General features: G+C 44.4%; 1 protein-coding gene across 1 annotated transcript in view; it reads left to right on the top strand.

Annotated features, from left to right (window-relative positions):
- Positions 1-26,879, top strand: part of Atp8a2 (ATPase phospholipid transporting 8A2) — a 432,334-nt gene that overhangs the window by 214,277 nt on the left and 191,178 nt on the right. Inside the window, exons 25-26 of the mRNA XM_035452970.1 lie at positions 21,267-21,450; positions 24,311-24,421. Of these exons, the coding sequence (XP_035308861.1) occupies positions 21,267-21,450; positions 24,311-24,421 (295 nt within the window). The remainder of the gene's footprint in view (positions 1-21,266; positions 21,451-24,310; positions 24,422-26,879) is intronic.

Genomic DNA, 26,879 nt, shown 5'->3' with positions numbered 1-26,879 from the left:
CTGTCTTTGAAATATGTAGAATAGGGGATATCTGTTTTCTGTATGCTTGGAAGAAAAAATAACTAAAGTGGGAATCAGTGTACACAGTGGGGATATGTTATAAAACTCAAGGGAGGAATCGATGCAGGAAGGATGCATTCCAAGCAGAGAAAATGTACTGTCAATAGTTCAGCATAGACTGTACGAACATTATTTTTCATTATTGGTAGTTTCACCCTGCAAGGCCCAGTTGCCCATGGTCAACTGTGCTGTAAAATATTTAATGGAAAGCATCATAATCTATCACCATTTAGCCGATTCAGCCCTGAAACCTACTGTCACAGTACCATACTGCTTGTGCTCAAGTAACCTTTATTTTACTCAGTAATGACCCACAGCGTAAGGTCGATGATGTTAGCTTTTCTCTGTCAAAGAAAAGCTTGTAATGTATTTGCCTGAAGTGAAGAAGTGAGAGTTCTCCACTTGGTGAGAAAAGGAAACTTCTATGTTGAGCTTGCTGAATCTGTGCTCAGAGAATCTTCTGCTCACAAAACTGTGGAGGACAAAAAAGAAAAGGGTGTCAGTTGTGACATCTCAGACTGTGAAAGTTAGGGCCACAGCTCATGGTGAGTGCTTAGTAGAGATGAAACGTTAACTGGTGGTGGTGGTGGTGGTGGTGGTGTGGTGGTGGTGGTGTGTGTGTGTGTGTGTGTGTGTGTGTGTGTGTGTGTGTGTGGTGTGTACCTATCACTGACTTCAATACCCACTGGAGGATATTGAACCCCATTTGTTGAAGAGCACAGGGAGAAATTTAATCTGCTATAATTTGAAGATAGACATTACAAATACTTGTTCATTTAATCTCAGAAATCTTACAAAGGACGCATCTTCATCTCCAGTTCACAGGCTAGGGTAGAGTAGTATCCAGTTGCTGGTCCATTAGTTAAAACAATATACAATGAGCTTGTGTGGTGATTCACACCTATAATCATACTATTTGGGAGGTGGGGACAGGAGAATTGCAAGTTAGAGGCCTGTATATTTGCATAATGAGTATCTACCTCAAGTGACACTCAATCATAATACTGAATTACCTGATAAATTGTCCTCAGAAAAGAAAATTATCCCATTTGGGCTTTTGAATATGATGACAATTTCATTTGACTTCATTAAGACATTTTTCTACAACTATGTAAGTTAGTTTCAATGTAGAGATTCATTAGAGTTTTGAAGCCTAACTCAGCTAGTCATTCATTAAGTCAGTGAGACCTAACTACTTAGACACTTTTAATTCCCTTTGATTTTGGAGTTACAATAGTGTTTAAATTCCAATATGGAAAGTAAGTTAGTGAGTAAGCAATTCATTTGTACAGCTACATTTCTTTTCAATACCAGGGATTGAACCCAGAGCCTCACACGTGCTTGCTAAACACTCTACCACTGAGTTATAGCCTGGCCCACTGTACTTGTTTTCACAACCACATGTGAGTGGTACTAACATGATAAGTGATCTATAATTGCTTGAGTTAAGAACATTTCTCTTGGTGGGGGTGGGGGCACGGGCTGGAGAGATAACACAATGGGAGAGTGCTTGCTGCCCAAGTGTGAGGACCTGAAGTCCGATCCCCAGCACCCAGGTAGAAGCTGGGCACAGCACCAGGGAGCCAGAGGGAGGATCCCCGAGATCACTGGCAACCAGGCCAGCTCAATCAACAAACCCTAGATTGAGTGAGAGATCCTAGCTCAAAATATAAGGTGGAGAGTGACAGTGGAAGATAGCCAACCTTGGTGGGGATGTACTACACATGTAAAGATAAATAAATAAAATTTAAAAGTAGAAAAAAATCATGGTAGAAACTTTTTTGATGAAAAGAGATAAGATTTTTTTTCTGTGCAATTTCATATTGGAAACATTCCAGCAAACTGCCCACAGCTCTGTTGTCCCGTGTTTTCAAGTTTCCTTATAACTGTTTTTGAATGACCTGAGTTTCCTTATGACATGCCTGAAGTTTCTTAAGCTTACTAGAGCTTTTGTTAAAATGTTATATAAACTTTTTGGTTGAGCCACAGAATGAAATGGTATAACATAGAAAGGGGGGACCCTATAAACGTTAGTCAACATAGACTATTAGTTACTTTTCCACTGGACCCCATCCAGCTGTCTTTGTTGGTACTCCAGGAGGAGGCAGCGACTGCTTGTTTAACTGTGTCTTATGGAACACTTTCTTTCTTGTCTTTCTTGTGCTTTCAGTGATAGTAAATTAATCAAAGATGTCCCTGCTGTGCTGGGCGATTAGCCTGCATTTAGAGGTTTCTGCTCCAGGGCCTGTTCATCAGCTGAAACATGTCCAGGCACCAGCTGGGGAGTCAACAGAGTGGCTGTGGTTGCTTTGAGTCCAGCGGTGACTGTGACCCACTCACACTGCACAGGGGTCTGTTTGTATTAGCAGTTATTCTGGCTCAGGCTGGATTTTCCCTTTTTCGTTTTAATATGTCTGGGTGGTAGTGAAGAGCCGCCCCACCGTCATCACCACTTACATATACTTTTGGTGTTTCAACAGCAGTATGTAGAGGTTAAAATAAATGACTGTTTTCCTAAGCTTTGAAAGCTACAATATGGTTTGGTAACCAGAGGACCATGAAGTCATAACAGCAATTGACATACTGCTGTTCAGAGTAACTTGCCATCATAATATTATGGAGGCCTTAGCACTTAGCATTTTTCCTTCCTCTTAGAACAAGTTGACACTTTTATTAGGATAAGGGCCGCTTTTGCTAACAATTGCCAAGCACCGAGATGCTAAATGAGCCAGCTTTTCCAGGTACACAGTGATTATCTCTGGAGATGGAGAAGGGGTCTGACTGGTCCTTTCCAGGAGGTTTTAGAACTGCAGGCAGTTGCTGAGGAGGTTGGGCCACAGGATAACCTGAGATTAGGAAGTGTCTTGGAAATGGAGAGTTAATTAGTGCTTCCTAGCCTGGGATCTAGGGAGTGAAAGGGGAAGTTTGGTCATGAGAAAAAGCAGGAATGGGGCAAGTGCTTGGGTTATGAACAGTTAGGATCCATGTACACCAGCTAGAGGGAGAGGCTCTCAGGGGTGGGGTCGGGTGGGGTAGGGAGAGAGGCGCCCTAGAGAGGAGGATGTGGGATGATCCCTTGGAGGGGCTGTCTCTTGAACCAGGCTCTCCTGGGAGAGGCCACGAAGGACTTTCTGGAGGAGGTAATGGTGGCTTCTTAGGACAGAGAGAGGGCTTGGAGGAAGCTGGGCAGTGGACAGCAGTGAACCTAATGAGCTCCTGAAGGTTTTCTATAAACAAAGGAGAGGAAGAATGGACAGAATGTTCTTGTCATTGATTGGCTTAGTCATCTGTCACACAGTTCCTTTGTTTCTGATAGGTAACACCTATGTTAACTTCAGAGGAAGCTATTTGCATGTGGATGAACTCTGACTTAGACACGCGAGTAGTCAAAGTGTAGAGACATGAGTAGAGACGACAGTTCCACTGTGTCAGTAGGTGCAGAGTGACACTATTGCTTGGGTGGGGGTGTCAAGTGGTGGAATCGCTGTGTCCAGTGGTAGTTTGTGACCCAGATGTAGCAGGCTATTTCATAAGGGCTCTTTGGAGCATGTACTACACTTTTCACCAAACACAACTGGCTAACATTCCAGTTAAACACAGATGCTTCTGGGCCTGCAATTGCTCACACCTCAATAAGCCCACAATAAGTTGAATGCATTGCCAATGCATTTAATATATGGAATCTACTGTATACCACATCTGGACCTAGTTTACCTTGAACATGTTCAGAACACTTCCCTAGCCATACATTGAACAAAATTATCCAACCCAAGGCTTATTATATAGCAAGAGTGCTGGCTGTCTCATGGAATTTGTTAATATTATAGTGAAGGTGAAAAAACAGATGTTTGTGTGTGTACTTTCACACCATTAAAAGGTTAAGCAGGGGCTGTTGAGATGCCTCGGCAGTTAAGAGCACTGGCTGCTCTTCCAAAGGACCTGGGTTCAATTCCCAGCACCTACGCGGTAGTTGATTACCACCTGTAAGTAATTCCAGTCGTAGGATATCTATTGCCCTCTTCTGGCCCCCATGGGCACTGCACACATGTGGCATACACACAAAATAGATAAGAAAAGTAAAACCTGGGTCTGAGGATGTAGCCCAGGCACGGAATGCTTGTCTGGAATGTACAAAGCCCTGGACTTCATCTCCAACACTGAAAATCTGTAAGAAATCTTAAGTTCAGGACCCAGACAGTCATGATCATGGGGTCAGGTCTGTGGTCTACTCAACTCTTAATCATAATATGGGCTTTGCCTTAGGCTATTTTGTCTGACTCTGTAGGCATATAGAAGTGTTCCTAGACCTGTTAAGGTGAGCCAGGCTAAGCCAGTGTGATGGGCAGATAGAGTACACTTAGGATATTTTTTTTTTAACCATATGGTGGGTTTATCAGAATTCCACAAATAGTAGAGAAGAATCTGAAGAAAAACAAACAACTATGTGGCCTGATCAGAGTCAAATTTGGAGGTCCTAAATATTAATTTCTCCTCTGTAATAGTCTCCCCTGTGGAAATCTATATTCATCTGAAATTCCTGTCATATTCATATGAAATTCCTGTGATCAGTGCCCCCTTAGATAGCCTAAGCCCCATTGTCCTCCTCCCTACCCTCTCTTCTTGATACCCTCCCCATCAGCTGTCCTCACTCCAATACTGTCATCTCCTCCACACTAGATTTTCCCAATCTAGCCCTTGAAGTCAGGTGGCTTCAGTTTAGTGTCAACCATGTCATATGTTTTCAGAAATCAATGCATTCAGGTCTCAGAGATGTGGACTTGGGAGCCTGGGGTTTTTACTAGCCATCACTGCCTTCCTGAGCACTGACTTCATGCCCAGCTATATGGACCAAAGGAACCAAAGATTTTTGAGGACAACTCATGAATTTATAAACTTTCCTACTGCATTCTCCAAGCAACTTTGGGGTCACAGCTAGTGACCACCGTTTTCAGGATACAAGGGCCTCACTTTCCTGGGTAAACAGCTTACTGTATGAATACAATTCGACTTGTCTGGTAGGTTTCCTCACTCACAGATTCCTGTGAGGGTAAATTTTTATCCACTTAGAATGCCTTGGAGATAGAGCTCTGGGCATGTCTCTAAGGATGTTTCCAGAGAAGTTTAACTGGGGAAGCTTAGCCTTGGATGTGGGTGAGACATATCATGGACTGGCATCTTGGACTGCATAAAAAGGGGAAACTGAGGAAGCTTGCCCAGCACCAGTATCCATCTTTCTTTGGCACCTGCCTGTGGATGTAGTATGGCCGGCTACCTCTGTTCCTGCCACATAACTAGTGGCCCTCTCATCGCCATACCTTCTCTGGCATAATGCACTATATCTTAACTATGGTTCAAAATATGTTCCATGGATTGTTTTTCTTTTAACAAGCATTTTTGTATAGTTCTAGTCTGTTTACATTTTGCCAAACTCTATTCACAATATCCCTGGTGCCAAACTTCTTTGAGTGGGGTTTGGCCAGTGCCTCTTTCCATGGCATCAGAGCTAGTTTCCTGAGTTTTTCTAACTTGCATTTCCCTGTCACCTTCCATAAGTGTGTGCTTAGCTTGGCTGTACATAGCAGCAGTCTGATACAGTGGAGGAGCAACGTGTCAATGTGTCCTGTGTCCCCCACCTCATTGGGGAGCACCAATGACAACACAGGGTCTGCCCTGATGGGGTGGGCTAGACCCTCCCTTTGTGGCTTCAAGCTTGCTTGACAAGAGAAGGGACAGCCTAGACAGGGTAGAGACACTGGTACTTCTGTGAAATAAAAATGATCATGGCAGGCCACTTTATGCCCCAGACTACTATATGAGAGAGGTGACAAACTCAGAAATCAGAAGCCCACAGGAAAGTGCAGCCTCTCATGGGTTTGGTACCCTGATGACCTAGCTTGGTGACTTACTGCTGTCATTTAACATGGTGGAGACGGTGTCAGGAGAATTAGAGACCAGCTTAGGCCACATAGTAAGATCCAGGTCAGCCTGAGCTATGTTTCAAAAAGTTGTTTTAAAAAATAAAAGAAACTTCTAGCTCACTTGCAGTCTAGCTCAGGGTTGGCCAGACACTCTGGGCAATGTGGTTCCTGGCTTCACTCCCTACCATACACACAGAGCTCTGCAGTGCAGAGTGGAGCGTGTGCAGCTGTAATGGGTCCGTCTCTTTGCAGTAGGACAGACCACAACACAGTACCAGGTCTGTACCAGGGACTGAACCGTGCAGGGAAGCCTGGTCACAGTACCCCCTCCCGGGGGGAGGTGACTGGAGGGATGGGCCCTTCTCTGACATCATCTCTGAAACTGGCAGCCCATGTCAGTCATGTGATGAGGCCCCTGATTATGTCAGGGGTCTCCTTACTCTTGTGCCTAGGGTGCACTCAAAAGACGAAAGCCACCTGCAGCAAAACTGAGGGAAAGTTAACTCCCCAGAGTGAGGGGAGAGTCTGTTTCCTTTCCTGCCACAGCATCTGGAAGACATAGAAATGGGCTGCATCCTAATCACCATCAAAGCACATTAAGCCAACATTCCTGTGCATTTTTCTCTTCCATTTACTCAAGGACTCAAAAAGAATGACTCCCCTTGCATAGCCGCAAATCTGTGTGACTTGTCCAGCAATTCGTAGGGCCCTATGGATTTGTCTGGCCCTGGGCAGGCCTGGCACTCACCTAGGCCATTTTGGTCAGCCTGAAAATCCATTTGTTTTAATAATTGGATTTTATTAGGTCATCCATTGGAGAGGACAGTTGTGTTATTCATTTATTAATCATCTAGTGCTCATCTAGTGCTCATCTAGTGCTCATCTAGGCTTTTTTATATTTATGTTTGTGTATATAAATATGCACGCATATTAATGGGGTGCGTGCATGTGTGCAGGTGTGTATACACTGTGTGTATATGCATGTGTGGGGTCAGATCACAGTCTCATACTATCTGGCACTATCCACCAGTTTTTGAGACGGGATCTCTCACTGGTCTGGAACCTGCTTATCAGGGTAAGCTAGCTGCCCAGTGAGCCCCAGAAATCCATTTGTCTGTGTCTCTCCAGCTAGGCTTACAAGTATACACCACCATGTTCGTCTATTTAAACAGGAACTCTAAGGATTGAATTCAGGTCCTTGGGCTTACAGAGCAAACACTTTACCTTCCATCTCCCCTGCCCTCAGCTTAAAAATCGTTTCATGTAATACCTACCATTTTCTCCTAGAAAGCAGACTATAGCTTTCCCCTTGTAATAACTGCATCCCCATCACTTCATTTGCCAGTTAGATGGATTTCTTGAAGTCTTGTTGTAATGGTGTTGTTGGGAGTAGGGGGAAAACCTATTCCAACACCGATGGGAAGAGAATCCCCCTGTGGTGGTTGACGTCATAGAGATGATGCCTGTGTTGCTGGCAAGTTCCCTTGTGTTTTTAGTTTACTCTAGCTGACAGCTGGTGTGGTTTTAGGGCATGAGGACATATTGAGCTGATTGTCCCATTCTGTCATTCAAGAAAAACCACAATATTAGAGTCTGCAGAGGTGAGCTGACTCCATGCTACTTCCTGCTCCAAACCTAACTGTGTTTCCTTTAGAACACATGATTATTGCTATGCTGTGATTCCTGCTGCATAGGAATTGAAGGGAGAGCACACCATGTGGGTGTGGACTTTGGCTTTGGCTCCAAGCACCAGATCTCCTTCTGAGACCTGCTCCTGCTTCATCGTGTCTAGGCTGTGCAAGGGCTGCAGGCTGACCTTTATCTGAAATGTTCAGGGTCAGAATGACCACAAGTTTCAGGATTTTTCAGATTTTGGTGTATTTATGATGAAATATCTCGGTAGTTGGACCCAACCCTAACACTGATATTTGTTTGTTCTATGTGCATCTCATTTGCGTAGCCTGAAGTTAATTTATAGAACACTTTTAATAGTATTGTGAATGGAGCCTTTTCATTGTGTGGAATTTCTCAGTGGTGGCATTGTGTTGGCACTCAAAAGGTTGGGGATGTCAGACTTGTAATTTCTGAATCATGGATGATCAACTTGTACTGTGTCTTATATAAGTTCTCTATAAAATTATGTGTGGAAATTATCTGAAATGGGACTTAAAGGGAAGGAGGAAAATCCAAGCAAGGACATGTCAGCCAAGATTCTTCTCCTAGTTCTTTTTTTTTTTAAGAGCTTATTTTTTTTAATTTCATTTACAGTCCAACCACAGTTCTCCATCCCACCCCTCTTCCCTCCCCTCTCACCTCCCCCAGCCCACCCCCGTCCATTCTTCCTCACAGGTACGGGCTACGAGGGCAATAAAGTCTGCCACATCAAGTTGGGGCAGGACCAAACATCTCTCCCATGCATTAAGGCTGCGCATGGCATCCAACCATAGGGAATGGGCTCCAACAAGCTAACTCATGTACCAGGGTTAGATCCTGGTCCTACTGCTAGGGGTCCCTCAGATAGTTCAAGCTTTACAATGTCTTCCACATACGGACGGCCTTATCCAACTCCGTCCTGAAGACATGTGAGGCTCCCAGGTCAGGTGCCCAGGAGAGGAGAGTACTGACTCTAGGACTAACTGGGAGCCTGATAGGCTCTCAGCGGAGATGGTGGGCGGAGCATAGGCATTAGAGATATCTAACCTACCATTGAGGTAAGATCCAGGCAGGTGTTTGTCTACATTTCACAGTTGTTAGGTCTTTGTGTCTGTCTTATAAGCCAGATGACAATGCTGATGGCACCATATGATAAGAACTGAGGGAACAGTAAAGTCATTGGCTTTGGGTAGTGTTTGGAACAGACATTCTCCTTCCTGTACTCTGTGCCCTACACTCAGCTGGGGCCCATTGACCCAGCAGAATGGCATGAAAGCTTCTGAATATGTTTCCACAGCAGCCAAGATTGTCCCAGCATGGCTGAGTGGGCAGACCCTGGAAGGCCCCGCTGTGTTCAGGTCTAGCATAGGTGTGTGCCTTGGAAACATGGAGTCACCCTTTCCAAACTGGGTTTGTTTTTTTAACCTGTAAAATGGGAGATGATAATAGTTGTGATTTGGCAGAGCTGTGGTGGTGATTGGATCAGCCAGTGTGTGGAAAGAACTCCACTCCCTTCCCTGCCAAGCAAACAGAATGTGCAGAGTCAGCACTCCCCTGCCTCCTTCCATAGCAGTATTTTATGATCCCTTAGTTCTATTCGTCCCTTGAAGACACATGTCACAGCTTATGAGTCAGTGGGCATGCCCTTTCTGCTCTCCACAGGGAGCAAAAGGAACAAAGAGGAAGTATATCAGATAGGTAGAGGCCAGGTTCCCTTCATGGCCTACCCACTTAATGCTTAAGACTCTACCCCCTTAATGCTATCATTCCCACTCCCACTCTGGAACCAGCCCTGGTTCAATCAGGTGTGTGCCTGGCTAGTATTAGTCTTGGACTCCCTTCAAATGGAGCTGGGCCTCCCCCTGATTTACAACCTTCTCATTGTCTCTCACAAGAAGCATACTGATGTCCTCTAGAGCAGTGAATGTCCTGACTCCCTAAGAGTGTGGTCCACGTGACTTCCAGTGCAGTTGAGGGGCTGTGGGGATGGAGATGCACCAAGGCCTTCCCTGAGGCTGATGATCATCCTCTCAGACTGAAGCTCACAGAATCTGGTCTGGACCTCGCCTGACTTTGGATGCTGGGCCTAGGACAGAAGGAAAAACATCACCTATTTCTCTAAAGGACAGGGGTCCATGCTGTCATCTCTTTTATAACACCGGGCCCCATATGAGTGGCTGGAAACTGTCTAGTGTAATCTGAGAGAATGGGAAGTCATTGTCATTGTGCTGTTTGGGGAGAAGGTTACTATGCCAAATCTCTAACTGCTTTAGATTCTGTTTATGTCAGTTCAATGTAAGGAGAGAGGGGGAGGGAGAGACAGACAGATACAGAAACAAAGAGAGAGACAGAGCTGTGTATAAGACCAGCTGAGGCTCACTGTGGTCGGTGGCTCCTGTTTCAGCAGAGATAAGCATGGTAGTACGGTATAAACGTGGCATTTCATAGCTCACAAGGATGCAAAGTAAAAGCATTTTGTTGCTAAAGCTGGGAGCCTATGCCGTTTGTATTAGCTAACATTGCCACTCCATGCCCCACACCACCAGTTACTTCTTATGTCTTTATTTGCTTCCTTCTCTACTCTCTCTTTCTCTCTCTCTTTCTTTCATTCTTTCCTTCTTCCTTCCTTCCTTCCTTCCTTCCTGTCTCTCTTCCTTCCTTTCTTTCTTTTCTTTTTTTCTCCCTCCCTCCCTGTCTGTCTGTCTTTCTGTCTTTTCTTTTTTCCTTTTTTGAGACACAATGTATCCCTTAGCTGGCCTAGAACAGGCTGGCCTCAAACTCAGAGATCTGCCTGCCCCTACCTCCTGAGTGCTGAAGTTAAAGGTGTGTGCCACCATGCCTGACACACTTCTCCCATTTCTTGGCTAGAACCTTCTTCTTTATTCACTCCCACTCTGGAACCAGCCCTGGTTCAATCAGGTGTGTGCCTGGCTAGTATTAGTCTTGGACTCCCTTCAAATGGAGCTGGGCCTCTGCTCTGTCTCAAGCTGCAGCTGTCAGCTGCAAGAAAGTGATAGGTGTTGGTGGCATCTGCTCCACCCATCAGACCCTGTCAATAGCAAACTTGATTTTTAGGTGGTGGCTGCTAATTACAAAAGGTGACAATTTGAGAAATCTGGTTATTAACATATTAGTTTACTCTGAAAAGTATGACTTCCAGGTAGAATTGAAAGTTGAAATCTGACATTGTCATCAACTCAGAGTCTTTATCTTTCACTTTCTTTGATCAAAACTGCACAACTGTTATTCCTCATTTAATCTGTATAGCCTTGAACACGAAATGGAAACAACTGTAATTTAGGGGAAAGAAAAGAAAGATATACTATAAATATATAAGTCTACTACAAAAAAGAAACTCTAATCCAACAAAATTTGTTTAACTATTTTATTTGTGCTAGGGGATCTAAAAATGAATAAAGCAGGTTACTAATACCAAGTGGTTTATGGCTAATGGAGGAATGGCCCAACTACATTTCTAATCAGACATTGGTCCAGTAAGTACCATTGTGATGTTAATAATCAGAAGACAAAATTGCCTGTCAACCTGCAGAAATGTGTGCCAGCTGCTAATGTAATTGGTGTGTCAGATACTTGTTGCCACAACACAATGCCTGACAAAACCCCACTTAGGCTCACAGTTACATGAGACAGCACATCATGTCAGGGAAGGCATGGAGGCAGGAGAAAGACAAAGTTGGTCTCATCATGTCCACAGTCAGAAAGCAGGGAACAGTAATGGTGGTACCCAGCTAGCAGAAATAAGTAAATCCTTGTCATTTAACCTGGAACCTTGGCCTATGGAATGATGTCACCCATGATTATGGTAGTCTTTCCTCCTCAGCTTACCCGGTCTAGAAAATCCTTTACAGATGTGCCCAGAGATGTGCCTCCAGGTTGGGTCTAAATGCTGTCAAGTTGACATTCAATATAAGCCTTCACATTGGTATGACTTCTTTTCCCTGGATGTGCGGTGTCTTTCTACCATGTCCACTGTGCATACAGACCTTCCCGTAATTAATCTTTAAGCCCACATTTGTCCCACCTACCATCACTGTGGCTCCCCACCATCGGCCTGATGATTTTCTGTCTGCTTTTCTCTGTCTTTCTTTTGGGAGTCACTGGGTGTATGTATTCATGACATGTCACCTCCATGTTGGTTTGGAATGAGAGAATGCCAGCAGCTGTTTTGTTTTAGACAGTTGCACTTACGTGGCCACGGGGAAGGAAAGCATCATCAGTCCCTGCTATTGAGGTCAAGAATTAGTAAATGGTTAAATGTGGTTTAAGTCTTAGAAGGTGTGTGTGCTACTTGGAAAGAAGAACTTTGTGAAACTTCCATTCCCACTCCACAAATCACACTCTGCAAAAAAAAAAAAAAAAGGACAGGAAATGAAATCAGGAGAAAAATACTCTGACTAGTGGACTGCCTCCAACTGTGGCACACACATGGCATTGGCTATGGCTGTTCCTTTGGCTCTGGGGTCTCTCGGTTGCTTAGGTTAGAGGGAACAATAAAATAAGACAGGCTGGCCCAATTTTTTTTTTCCAGAGCTCAAGCCATTACAGTTCAACATTTGCTGGACTGGGAGTCAGGTGACCTTTGGCCCCTGGCACAGGTGATGGCAGAAGGGAAGGTCTAATTGAAGCCGATCTAAGCATCTCCTCATCATCGTTAATTTTCAGTGCTGCATGAGCTCATGCAGCTTGGTCCTGTAGGGACTGTAAGTCTGCGCTGAAATGTCGAAACCCCAACACTTCTCAGCTTTCCTCTCGGCTCTGTTTCTTATTCCCACCTTCCCCACAGCAGAGGTCAGATGCACTGTTGTGAAATACAGTGAAGTTGCAGCGGGAACAGTCCATGCATGTTAACTTCAAGGAAGCTAGACACTCCTGAGAGCGTCTCGGGGCCTAAATAAAGCACTTCAAGGAAGCAGAGTATCGAATTAATGCTTTTTGTGCTAAAAACATTAAGGTATTTAAATGTGTTATTCTAATCCCTGTTCCAGCCTGGGAACAGGAGGATCTAATATCTTTTACTTAAATCCCAGCCTTCCTGGACTGCTCCATTCTTTTCAGCCTCATTGAGGAAGAGGCAGCCTATAGCCAGTTGCTTTCAGTGATTATTAAACTGCATGCAATGCACAATACTCACTGCATTCTATTTTCACCTCAGATGAGGTTGCCCAAATCTTAGAACATTCCACATCATTTCGTGGACCAGTTAGGTGCTCAGATGTTAGGTTCTGTCAGAACATCACGGTAATTGTTCTGTATCCAGACAAGTGATAAAATTGATACAAGCAAGAATGCATGTATATTCTGAACTGGCAAGCAAAATATCTATGTTTCATAGTGTGCCCTTTCTCAGTTGAAGGGTAAGGTTACCTCAGGCAGGCGGGCAGCCTCCCCTTTTCTCACAGCCCCTTTCTGAATCTCAGCTGCTGAAGCAGCTTTTACAACCTCAGGCAGGATCAAGTTATAAAGATTTGCTCAGTTAATAAAGAATATCAAGTTGCCATGACTACTCACAGCTGTAAGATGATGTGTGATGCCTAGAAGAGAAGGCTTACAAGGGTTAGAGCAGCCACCAGTGACAGTCATTAATATCAGTCAGATGGTAGATGATAGATAGATAGATGATAGCTAGATATAGATACAGATGATAGATACAGATGGTAGATATAGACATTAAAGATGGATAGATAAATGATAGGTCGATAGATATAGATAGATGCAGATGATGGATGATAGATAAAGATGGTAGATGCAGATAGATGATGGATGGATAAGAGATAGATAGATAGATAGATAGATAGATAGATAGATAGATAGATGGTAGATCAGTTTTTAGGGCTTTCCCTTTATAAGTCAGGGTTTTAAAGGAAAATTCTGCAGTGTTTAACTAGGTATAGATGCTATAGAATAGCTTTGGGATACTAGAGTAGCTAGTCTTGCATTCTTGTGTTCCAAGAATTATGAGTTAAGTAGCTCAGTGCTCGAGCACCTTCCTTCTTAGTTTCCTGGAACCACCAGAGAAGGGCAGATAAAGTGCATCAATTTATATCTCCGGTTAAGTCATTCAAACTGAGAGATCAGCTACTCAGATGGTTTATAAAAGAACCAAGACTACATCTTGTGGACAATGGGTGCACTGGAAGAACAAGCTTTATATAAAGATCTATATTGGCAGTGAATTAAATGTGCCTTTAAATAACATACTGCTACAGTAGCATATTTACACAAGAATGTTTTTAAAGCTATTGTCCTCTTTGTTTGTGAAGTGCAAGCAAGGACTCAAATCTTGATTTTAAAATTTTGAGTGTCAGGCATGATGACACCTGCCTGTCACCCCAGGACTTGGAGAGATAAGACAGGAGAATTGAGAGTTTGAGGACTAACTGGGATACACACACACACACACACACACACACACACACACACACACACACACACACAATTTTTGCCATCCTGGGCTACCCCCTTCTTCCTGTTTCAAAGTGGGAACAGAGACATATTGTATTTTAATGATTTTGATGATCAATATTTATACTTTATTGTTAATAAACTTCAGAGCTTATATTATGTCACGGGAGTTATATGTCACAAGAGTAGTAAGCTCCTACAATTTAAATTCAATATATGTCTGAAATTCTCCAAGTTACTGTCCAGTTATACAATCAAGATGAAAGCCAGTTGCTCACACTGCTGCCTGCTCTTCATGTCTCCTTTACACAGACTCTCTGTGTTTTGACCATAGCAGCCTCCACTGCGGAACCTTGATTGAGCATGTTATCAGACGTCGTTCTGATCTATAGTTTACAATGGTGGCTGGATCACACTGTGGTTCGTGTCATTTTGTGCCAAGTTTAATGCAAGTATTGATAGACGTTCATCATTGCATTCACCCCACAAATTAAATGTTTACCCTACCAGAGACCGTGCTGGATAGTACTTAATGGTGCAAAGGTCCTCATGAGGCATGCCAGATGGTAGCAGAAGGTGACTCCAGGCAAATACTGATGTTCATTATTCAATGCTGCCCAAAGACCATGTGAAAAGTCCTAATGCCTGGAGAGCAAGTATCTATGAAGCCCTCATGCAAGCTCATGCAAGATGATATCTAGGGGCTGATGGTTGGCCTGTAACAATCAAAGCATTTTGATCTGCAGAAGCAAGGTGGGAGAAAAGACCAGGCTCACATCTGAGCCCTTCCCAGGAGAGCCTTTGTGAGGCCAGAGATCGTTGCTGCCCGTTTGTCAATGGGAGTTGTCATAAGAAGTCTGGAATGTTTTCAAGGACCTTAACAGGAAATAGAATCGGGACCACCAGCATGTTGGTCAGGAAGTTTGCAAACAGCATCTGTCCCTGGAGCGCGGTAAAATGACGTATTTTTATCTGCTTTCTGTGAACTATCATTCGTGGAAAATATGGATTTCCCTGAGGTCTCCAGACAATTTTGAATTCCTTTCTTCTCTCTGTGGATCAGTAGTTTCTCATGGTTGTCCAACAACTGCGTGTTCCCAGGTCTGTTGCTCATGTGGAACTTGGGTGCAATTTTTGTTGTTCTTTGTAGTTATGACTAGAGCTGTACTGCCGCTTGGAATCATGATCCAGATAGTCATTTTATTCCCTGTAGCTGCTGTATAATAGAATTTGGTGTTAGGAGTCTGGTGGAGGGGGGTGAAAAAGCAATCTTCATTGTTTTGAAGGTGCCATGTGAAAGGGGTGTGCATGTGTATTGGCTTAACCATGAAACAGTAACGGGAGCCATGAGAGGGGAGACCCCGCCCTTCATTTCTGCATAGTACTGTTTCTTTGAGATTCCTATAAGAGGGCTTTTCTTCAAGGATGTGTTTGTGTGATATGGGAGATATCATAGTCCCCTTTACAACTTCCAAGTGACTCCCTTGAATTCTTAGCTACCAGCACTTCAAATAACCCAGTCCTAAGGCTCTCTGGATCCTTCCTATCTATCCTATGTCCAAAGTCCTGCATTTCCCACTGTGGTCTAGTGACCATTCTACACTGTTGATATTATCTGTTGTTACAATTTGGGGCCACAGTGAGATTGTACTGCAAACTGGGACAAGAGTTTACATTTTGAGAACGCTGAACATTTTAGGTCAAAGTATAGATACATGTGTAGGCTGTTCTATACATATACAGGGAAGATAGGGGAGGCTGCATGGATGTCTTAGACATCTGGCCCCAAGTCTCCCATAGAATTATACCAAATTATCAAAGGTCCAAACATGCAGGCAGGCAAGGAAGTACCTAACAGACATGTATGCAGAATAGTTCAGTAACTTTTAGGTTTTATGCCTACAAATTAAGTATGTGTATCTGCTTAAAATAAGAGACCTTTAAATTATATAAATTATCATGTGGATGTGTGTATACATGTGTGGTAACAAGCATGCCACAGTGTGTATGTGGAGATCACAGGACAATGTGAGGGAGTTGGGTCTCTTCTTCTACCATGTGGGACCCAGAGATCAAACTTGGGTCACTGAACTTGGCTGCAAGCCCCTTTACCCACTGAACCATCTTACCAGCCTATGTAAGAGACTTTCAAAGGTACTACATGGGACTGGAGAGATGGGAGCTCTTGCAAAGGACCCAGGATCAGTTCCCAGCACCCTCTTGGCAACTCATGATTATTGGTGACTCCAACTCCAGAGAATCTAATGTCCTCTTCTGACCTTTCCAAGCCCTGCATGCACCTGATACATTTACATACATGCAGATGCTACACTCTTATACATTAAGTAACAATACATAAATCTTGAAAGGTATTGTAGCTTGGGAAGATGGCTGCTATAAGGAAGATGTCACAGTCTTTCATTTCAATGGATTAGAAAAATCCCCATCATAGCATAGTTTCCTGTACAGGAAAGTGCACTCCTTCCAGGTGAAATCTGATCCATTGGCAGTATGTCACTCAGCACTTCTGTGTCTTAGGCTTAGTATAAATTGTCTTCTACAACACTACAAAGCAAGAGTAAGTGCAGTGTTTTTTTTTGTTTTTTTGTTTTTTTTTTTTTTTTTTTTTTTTTGGTTTTTCGAGACAGGGTTTCTCTGTGTAGCTTTGGAGCCTATCCTGGCACTCTCTGGAGACCAGGCTGGCCTCGAACTCACAGCGATCTGCCTGCCTCTGCCTCCCGAGTGCTGGGATTAAAGGTGTGCGCCACCAACGCCCGGCATAAGTGCTGTCTCATCCTGACATTCCCCCAATATCGTCTTATGTGAAGTACTCACATTTGTAGGATAACTCAAATGAAATACCAGACTAAATTAAGGCTAAGTTTTGATTTTGAAGAAGACTCTGAGAGGATTAAGAAAAAGGAATGAGATTCAATGATTTTGCAAAGATATTATCATTATCATCAACATCATCATCATTCTCTGACCTTTTCCATGCACCCATGGTATCATTTAAGTGTGTCTAGGAAACGTGAGCAAGGAAGAACTTTCATTACCACTGACACAAACCACTTCAACATTACCTAGAAGCTGGTTGGAATTTCCCATCACAGGCTGTTTGTTACATCTCTGTTGCCGAGGAGTGTCCTGACAAAAACCAGCTGAAGGAAGAAAGGCTTTATGTGGCTCCCATTTCCAGAGGGGATTTAGACCTTAATGCTGGGGAGGCATGGCAGTAGTTATGTGAAGGTAACCTAGCAGTCAGGAAGAATACTGATCACATTCCAAAGACACACAGGAAGCCGGAGAGAACAGGAAGTGGGGCCACAGGCTACAAAACTCAAAGGCTGGCCCAAGTGACTCACTTCCTAAAGGTTCTCCAGCCCTCCCAAACAGTGCCACCAACCAGGGACTAAGTGCTTGAATACATAAGCCAATGCGGGACATTTCTCATTCAAACTGCAGCACAGGCCCTTCCCTAGCTTTCTACATTAGGGTCTGTGGGTGACTTTGGTCCCTGTTTATCACTTGAGAATCACTGGTCTGGGACAGTGACCTGCAGACTTCTTGCAGTTAGTTATCTAATTAATCATTGGGGATCAGCTAATGAAAGTATGCAGTAAATCTGGTTAGCTGGTTGATGTCCATGACCTGCCTGGAATTCTCTTGGATGTTTCTGGAAGGAGTCTTTTTCAACCCCTCCAGCTCATGGGAGTTTGGTACTCCGGTCAATAATCTAGGCCCATCCCCATCTGAAAGGTGTCTGAGCAGGAAAGAGATTTGCTACGTTCACTTCTACTACCCTGAAAGATCCTAACGAGAAACTCACTTACCAGGGCTTTTGTAGCTCAGGTAAATTAATATATGACGTCAATTCTGTGAAAGCATCCACCCGTGGTTTTACTTAAGCATCATGTTCAAAGTAACTTGAGAAAATAGCTTTAAAAAGTCAGGACATAGAAACCGAGACGCCCTGGGGGCACTGAGCCTTTTTTTTTTTTTTAAGTCTCAAGAGGGCATTCTTCATTTGCAAATCTATTACGTTCTGTATATATGTAGCCTACCTCTTCAGTTGATGGAACTTTCAGAGTTTATGTTTTTATTCATAATGCACCAAAATTGGTTACAGAAGTGTGCCAAGCACCTTGCTCAGCTCAGATGTGGTCTGGGGCTTTGTTTTATGGGGTGAACACATTATATGCTGGGAACGCTTATTAAGTATGGTACATGATTCCAAGTCACAAATTAAGATTAGGAAAGAGCTGCTTTCTGCTCTGTGGCAACTTGGCATACTCAAGTGCTCCATGTGACTGAAGAGTAATGGTGCCCAGTCAGTCCTGTAGAAATTGGCAGTTTGGCATCTGTTTTGAACCCTGAGCATGTGCTAGACTTATATTTTCTCAAGGCCTTATAGTGTAAGGGTGTAACAAATCCTTGATGAGAATTTCATGCTCCCACAATGCCAGCCAGGGTAACACTTGCTTTACATACCCCTTGCTTTCGCTAGTTGGAAAGAGACAGCTGTTGGATATTCATGGAGTGTACTGTCAGCCATTGCAATAGGCTTGACTGAATGACTGCAGAGCCAAATCCCAGAGCCAAACTGAAAAAAAACAAAAACAAAAACAAAAACTGGTGACTTGCAGCTTTCTCCTATTGGCCACTTTAGCTGCTTTCTGTTACCATAAGGAAAGTTATTTGGGATGTCAGGGTTTCTTGTTTTGTTTTTTTCTATTTTGTTTTGTTTGGGGCAGCTTGGAGACCCTCACTCTATCATTGATCATCTTTGCTTTCTGGAGCCCATGGTAAAGCAGAAGTCCATGGCAGGGAGTGCATAGCAGACCAAAGACGTTTACCTCAAGGCTAGGAAGTGGAAAAGAGAAAGAGGAGGAACTTGGTCCCACTACACCATATTCTTGATGATTGAGAGACCTCCTACTAGGCTCCATCTTTCTTTAATTAAAAAATTCTTTAAAATTAACTTATTTTATGTGTATGAATGTTTTGACTGGATGTATGTCCGTATACCACATGTGTGCCTGGCACTTGCAGAAGTCAGAACAGGGCACCAAATCTCCTGGAAGTAGACTTACAGTTGTGAGCCACACTGTAGGTGCTGGGTATCAACCTCAGTGCTCTTGACCTCTGAGCAATCTCTCCAGCCACAATCCTCGTCTTTTAAAGGCTCCACCACTCCCAGTACCTGGAGACTAAGCCTTTAACACTAAGCCTCTGTAGGAAAATTTAAGAACTAAACTCTAACACCCAATAGAAAACCAACAACTTTTAACTCAAACACCCTTGCTTTATTTAACTCATTCCCTATTTCATAGCCACAGGTCTCAGTGGCCAAACTCCAGGTGATATCCTTTGTTTACACTACCTGATAAAAGGCCAACTCCCTCTTAGTTGAGTGACATATAGACCCGGGAAGCTGCAGCCCCAGGTCTGCCCAGGGTGTCCTAGAACATGGGAGCCTTGCTGGTGGCACAGTTCTTAAGAAGAGGTCTTGGGGCTGGAGATCTGGCTCATCAGTTAAGAGCATTGACTGGTTTTCCAGAGGACCCAGGTTCAATTCCCAGCACCCACATGGAGACTCACAACTGTCTATAACTCCAGGATCTAACATTATTACACAAACATACATTCAGACTAAACACCAATACACATAAAATAAAAATAAATTATTTAAAAGAAAAAAAGAAGCCGGTCTCTGAGCATTGACCTAGTTTATACCCAGTCCACATGTGAGCACAGTTGCTGCACCTCCCTCTGGAGGTGACTGGTAGCGTACTTGTAAATTCCCCCCAATCAAATGTCAGTTTACCAATTCAGGGTTAAAAGGAGCTCAGCCCTGAGATGCTAGTGGCACTTTTCAATCACCCTGGCTTGCACTGTGGTGGAACAGTTCATTAGCCAACATTGCTGCGCACTGGGTCCTTAGGTCCATAGAAAGTCTCTTCCCAGAGTGTGGAGGGATCTTGACATCTTGGCACGTTCCATCTTTCCAGGCAGGGGCTGCTTTGGTCTTCCCATTCTGGGCTGTGCTCCTGCCCCTCCAGTAGCAGAATACCTCAGGCTTGGGAATATGCAGATTCAGCCTCCTTCCCTGGATGCCCAGCAAACACATCATCATCTCTGGGTAGAGACAGATGGAATCTTCACTCCTGTTCTGTTTTCTCCCTGCCCATTTTCTTTCCTTTCTGTGAATTCTCTGGAACTTTCCCTTGCCAGACCCAGCACTGTACAGGATGCATAACACAACAAAGGGGAATGGGGAGGCTCTTTCAGTGTTCTGGTTTATTGGGATGACATTTTCACAGGTCCTGGTAGCTAGATTACATGTTTGGTCTTGGGCTGTGCCCATGAGCACCAGAGGGCTTTCTTGACACTGGCTCTACTCAGTAGTGGATGACAAACTGGCTGCGTTCTAGGCTGATTTAGAGACAAGCATTGCATCCATGAAGTCAGCAGAGGCTTAGAAGCACAAACTCCTGTTTTCTCAAAGCTTCTTCTCATGTGAATGTAAAATGCATGCATTGGGTTTGGAGGTGTGTGGTGATACTTGTGGTGATTTGTTTGTACTTTAACAAATAAAGCTTGCCTGAAGATCATAGTATGGAGCTCATCACATATTAGCCATAGAGGCCAGGCAGTGCTGGCACACACCTTTAATCCCAGAACTCAGGAGGCAGAGGCACAAAGATCTCTGTGAGTTCCAGGCCAACCTGAGCTACATGAGATTGATCCAGTCTAAAAGAGAAACAGAGCCAGGCAGTGGTGGGTCACACCTTTAATCCCAGTACTTGGGGGGGGGTACACCTTTAATCCTAGTACTTGGGGTTCACATGCCTTTAATCCCAGCACTAGGGAGGTAGAGAGAGGAATATAAGGTGGGAGGAGACAGGAGCTCACTGCATTCAGTCTGAGGTTTTGTAGAGACAACATTCAGTATAAGGGTTTGTAAGAACAAGATCACCCCTTATGTCTAAGGATTCAGTAGAGATAAGAGGTCTCTCTAATGGCTGGCTCCTTTACTTCTCTGGTCTTTCAGCATTTACCCCATATCTGACTCTGGGCTTTATTATTAAGACCAATTAGAATTCATGCTACAGATGTTGTCTGGTAACTGCCTCTGATTGCAAACTGGAGCTGTCACCTTGGGAAGGATGCTTGCTGTGCTCACTCCTCCTCTTCTCTCTTCTCTCACAGAGTGTCCCCTCTGCAGAAGTCGGAGATCGTGGATGTTGTGAAGAAGCGAGTGAAAGCCATCACCCTAGCCATCGGGGACGGTGCCAATGACGTGGGGATGATCCAGACAGCCCATGTAGGGGTGGGGATCAGCGGGAACGAGGGCATGCAAGCTACCAACAACTCAGATTACGCCATTGCACAGGTCAGCCTTCCTTCTCCTGGTGATGGCAGCTGGCACAGAAGACAGCCTAGAGCTTGGCCCAGGGACTCTGCCCACCTGGGGAGAGCATCATCTAGATTAACTGCCAGTGCCTGCTGGTGTATCTGTTGTGTGGGTCTTGAACAGTTTGAGGCCCCTTCTCTGGATTGGGTTTCCTTGGGCCAGAGGTGGACTGGCCCCTGGACCTGTCATTTCAAAGATGCAAAGATATGCCTTTCCTAGTAGACAGGTCCCTAGGCCTCTATTGACCTCTACTCTTTGTGTGTGTGTGTGTGTGTGTGTGTGTGTGTGTGTGTGTGTGTGTGTGTGTGTGTGTGCATCCCTCACTGAAGAACAGCTCTTCTCAGAGTAACATTCTGCTAGTCTCTCACTCAAGGACCTCCCTTCCAGAAGTGCTGCATACTCTGGGTGAGTGGTTAAAGCCAGAACAAAGCAGTCACTTACAGACATTTCCTCTTGGCAGCCATGGCTAAAACCCTCTAGGACTCCTGCTCTAAGGTGAACTGAAAGGGCAGGGGCCAAGTGACTCATGGCCAGTAGCAAGCAACCTCCTGCAGTCAGGCTGAGTTCGGTCCATTCTTCTGTAAACTAGGTCAGCAGCATGGTTTTGACATGTTTCATGGTTATTGTCTCTGATGTGCTTCCTGGTGATCTCACACGTGCTCCAAGAATCTAAGCAATGACTAACTCTTCATGATAGCCAGAAGAGTCAACTCAGGACCTTCTAGGGAATATCTGGGCTATCTGTCCTGGTAGGTCATCTAGAAGTGTAGTCCCAGGAAATACTGGCACATTCTCCCAGATAACCAATTGTAGGGCCATGTAGCCAAATGCCTGCATTTGCTATAGCACCACCTAAAGGCTTTTGAAGAACACGTTAACCCTAACTGCATGATCATAAGGAACAGTGGATTCTTCACCTGCTCAGCTAAAATCAGGAGATGCATAGAAAGCAGCTTTCTACCAAGCCTTCTGGTTTGAGGTTCTGCAAATGTAGCAAGAAATTGCTCAGACCACGTGGCTTTGAAAGTTGAATAAGTTAGTTTTTTTTTTTCTTTGTGGACGTCAAATCCCTTAGCTGATTCCTGGAGTAGGCAGTAGGCATTCTGATTTTACAGGTGAGAAATCTGAAGGACCTACATTCCCAACGACTGGCCTCAGGGCTGAGCACAGGCCCGACATCAGAGAACAGCAGACCCCTGTGAACTTGGGGGCTGCCACACACACCTGCTCCGTTACTTTGCCGAGTCAACTGTGCAGAGGCCCATGGGAGCCATGCTTCCTGTCTGCTGTCAGCAACTGTGGATGTTATACACCCCAGCATTATTAAATACTTGAGTTATAACATCATATGGCTGGAAGGGAACTTAAGAGGTTTCCTAGGAGTTACAGGCAAATATTTGTCTGCTTTTCTCTTTAGATTGTCTAGGGAGAAGGGATTCCTTACTGAAGCTACACGTGGGTAGGATGTGAAAGTGAAACCACCTCTTTTATTAAAGGAGACATCCTGAGAGGGGTGGGACAGAACCTTCTAGGTCCATTTGGGGGGTTTTGCCCTCCAGGGTAGTAGCCATCTCTACCGAAGGATAACCACTGATACCCATGCCCAGATTTCCTTGTTCATTCTCCTGCAGAGGCATGCTGTCATCTCAGGGCTGAGTCTGTGCCAAGCACAAGACTCTGAACTGCCTCTTCCTTAATTACCATGCCAGAAACACCACCAGTTGGGTGAGCTCCTCTGCCCCATTGAGGTGATAACCATGTCTGGTTGCAGTTAACATCATGTTCTTTATTATTTTGGTTATGGGTAGCTGCATTTTTCTTAAATTGTGTTTTAAAGGAAGTGCCCTACAAGGTAAAGAAAAGATGCTAAGAAAGTCTTGTGGTGGACAGAGCCTTGGTTCCATGCTCTTGCCGTCTGCCTTATGCTTGCACACACATCAGCTGCCGGACACTGTTGGCTCCCTAAACTAGAGAGACTGTGAGGTGTAGTGTGTGTCCACAGCCCTCAGCTCCCAGTCTGCCAGAAAACATTGCATCTGCCCCTGCCATTGTCTGTCTTGAATAACTCTGGGGAGACAGTTGATTTAGGGTATATGCTATCAGAATACTATGGCTTTGTCTCAGACTACAAAAGCCTTTAAATCACTCCTATCTAGAGCTAGTCAGCAGTCCCCGACTGCACAGCCGGGTACTCTGAGTGGAAGATAAAGAACTACATCATGATGTAGAAGTGTGTGTGTGTGTGTGTGTGTGTGTGTGTGTGTGTGTGTTGCATTTGTATGTCTCTGTATCTATGTGCACCTGGGTAGGTCTGCCCAGGTGCCTCTGTGGGTTATGAGAAATATAATTGCTTTAAGCTAACAAACTGACAGAACACTGTACTCATATGCATACCTTTCTTGAATCAAAACTTTGTTGGATGAATGTCCTTCCTCCTGTGGTCACCATAAATGCTGTGACTGGATCTTATGGAGGTGTCCCATTCCATTGTGCTATTCTTACAGTTTAGATAGTCACCTTCTTTGCCTAATTATGTCTCAGAAAGGCATTTAGTTGGACGAGTTCCACAGCAGTCATAGTGAGGGGCCAGTAGCTGGTTTGGGAACAATAATTAAGTCAACCGAAGAGATTTTTCCTTCTCAGCTGCCCTGAAAGCCCCACCTCAGGGGAACTGGTTTTGTTTTTGTTTTTCATTGGTTTGTTTTGTTGTTGTTTTATTGGCTACCTAAGAGTATGGTTTCCTCCCCTTCCCTGTCTATTTTCTGCTCATAAAGACAAGTATGTGTCTTTTACTCCTCGATGACAGGCTTCTCTAAACTTTGTCACTGTCCCTCTTCAGTTTTCCTACTTGGAGAAGCTGCTTCTAGTTCACGGAGCCTGGAGCTACAACCGGGTGACCAAGTGTATCCTCTACTGTTTCTACAAGAATGTGGTCCTCTACATCATTGAGGTAAGGAGCATCCCTCCCCTTAAGGAAGCAGGCCTCCACCGAGGACATCTTCAGACATTGGGTCCATCTGAAGAAAGGGTTTTGTTAGTGGAAAACTAAAAATAAAGATACTTTTGGGTCTTACTAAGATTGGTCTGGTGCAGCCTCCTTTAAGCTGGCTGTACCGTGAGGCTTGTAATAAATAACCAGGGCTAGCACAGCCTCTCTTCTCTGTCCAGCTGCAAAATTCCCCCCAAGCTCCTCTTCCCTGTCCTGGTACTGTGCTCCTTGCCACTAGCTTGTGTCCGTGGTGGCAGAGGATACTGCTGTCACTCTCTCCTTCATCTTGCCAAGGCAGAATGAGACCAATGTGGTTAGTGCCAGGAAATAGAGTTGCCATCTTTCTGGGTGGCTCTGAGACATTTCCAGACAACCCGCCCTGTGTTTTTCTTTCCTTGCACAAACAGGATCTGATTTCCTGCTGTGTTTGTCATGGAATCTGTTGTTTCCTGAATATGTACTCACGACCCCTGAGATTTGGGGGTGCTGAGGCTCATGAGGCAAAGGTGGGAGTGGGGGGGGTATCTACTAGGAAACTGACAAGATCATTTAAAATCTTACATTGAGTTCATGTTCTAAAGCCAAACGCAATGCAAAGTCAGAACTAGATTGATAACAAATAGTTTATTAAGAAAGTACTCACACAACAGAGCCAGTGACCAGGTATATAGCCAGGCAGGAGAGGGAAAAAGAGGGCCGAGTGTGTGCCTCTCTGATATTTAAACCCTTGCTACCTCACTCTGACCCTGCCCAAGCGGCACCTGTGCCAGCCCCAAGTGGGCGTGGTCAGCATTTCCCCCTACAATGTTCTATTGTCCTTATCTTGGTTAGGTTTTTGGTGCTGTGATAAAATGCTGACCAAAAGCAACTCGAGGATGTAAGGATCATTTCAGCTTAGTTGTAGTCTAACACTGAGGGAAGTCAGGGAAGGATCTCAAAGCAGGAAACTGGAGGCAGAAACTGATGCAAAAACCATTGAGGAGGGCTGCTTACTGGCTTGCTCTCTTTGTTTTCTTACACATCTCAAGGCTACCTGCCCATGAGTAATACCACCCACAGTGAGCTGGGCCCTCCCTTATCAATCATCAGTTAAGAAAATGCCCCACAGACTTGCCACAAGGCCAAAGTGATGGAGGCATTTTCTCAAGTGAGGTCCCCTGTCCAAGATGACCACGGTTTGTGTCAAGATGACAAATGCAAGCCAGCACAAGCCTACAATTCTCCAAGATACTAATTCATTTATGAGAAGAACACATGCTTGCTAGATAGAGCCCAAAGTCCCAGAGTGGAGGAAGTGCTTTGTGTTCCCTCTTTGGAACTGGTCACTTGGTCTTACTTCCTGAGAACAACCCTGCTATAAAAGTGTGTCTTTGAGGCTATGTTGACACACCAGATTGCCAAATGTATCTAGAAGAGAGGAGGGCTGGGGATAGGGTTCTGTGGTAGAGCACTTGCTTACCATGTGCAAAGTCCTGGATTCAGTTCCCAGTACTAACACCAAATAACAACAACAACAATGAGAAATGAGGGGCAGTTAAGGTAAAGTTGACTGCTGTCAAAAAGACCTTGAAAAGGTTTTAGACAGGTGGCACATGCCTGCAATGCCAGCACTTGAAAGGTAGACAGGAGGATGGGATTTCACAGTGAACTCCAGATCAGCCTGGGCTACATGAGATCTTGTCTAAAAGGAGAAGGAGGAAGAGGTAGAGGAGGCAAAAAAGGGTGGAAATCTATCTTTGGAACAATAGAAATTAATGTTGCCTCTGTTTTAATATCTCATTTTATTATGATATAATTAATTCTTCAACTCTTATAAAAAATAAGAACTAAGGAAGAAATTGACTTTTCCCAGTTCCATCCCAAAAACCCTCAGCTCAAGCAGGCGGCTTGCTATTGTAACAGTGACTAACTACAACTTTATCAATGTGTTAACTTTTCCCTAATGAATCCTTGAGGTCACATGTACAGGTTGATGCCACTTGTCAGGTAACTGTGCAAGTTGTTTACAGTGCATGGCTGTACAGCAGAAGGCATCAGTGGGATAGTAACAGCCTCTGGGTCTGTGTTCAAGCCACCTGAGAACAACATTTTGCTGGTTTGCTGTATAAAGGGCAGTTTCTTTTCATCTCTGTGCGCCTGGAGTGGGGCTGGTCTAGTTGACCCTGTAGCTCCCAGTGTGCTGGGAGCACCCCTGGTCCTTAAAAGAACCTTACAAGTGATAAGAAGAAACCTGCCTAACATCCTACAGCCTGGCCTATTCTCTCTACCCTGAGTCTTTTGTCAGAGGTCCTGCCTGCTTACAGTGAGCAGCAAGTCTATACATAGCGGGACTCGGGGTGGTGTTTGGAGATGTAATTACTATATGATTCAGGGTAGGGGGTTCAAATCCATGTAGATGTTGGTATCATACGTTTTGCTG

The sequence above is a fragment of the Cricetulus griseus genome (genome assembly GCF_003668045.3).
Source record: "Cricetulus griseus strain 17A/GY chromosome 1 unlocalized genomic scaffold, alternate assembly CriGri-PICRH-1.0 chr1_1, whole genome shotgun sequence".
Lineage (NCBI taxonomy): Eukaryota > Metazoa > Chordata > Mammalia > Rodentia > Cricetidae > Cricetulus > Cricetulus griseus.
This window is presented reverse-complemented; position numbering and strand designations above follow the sequence as displayed.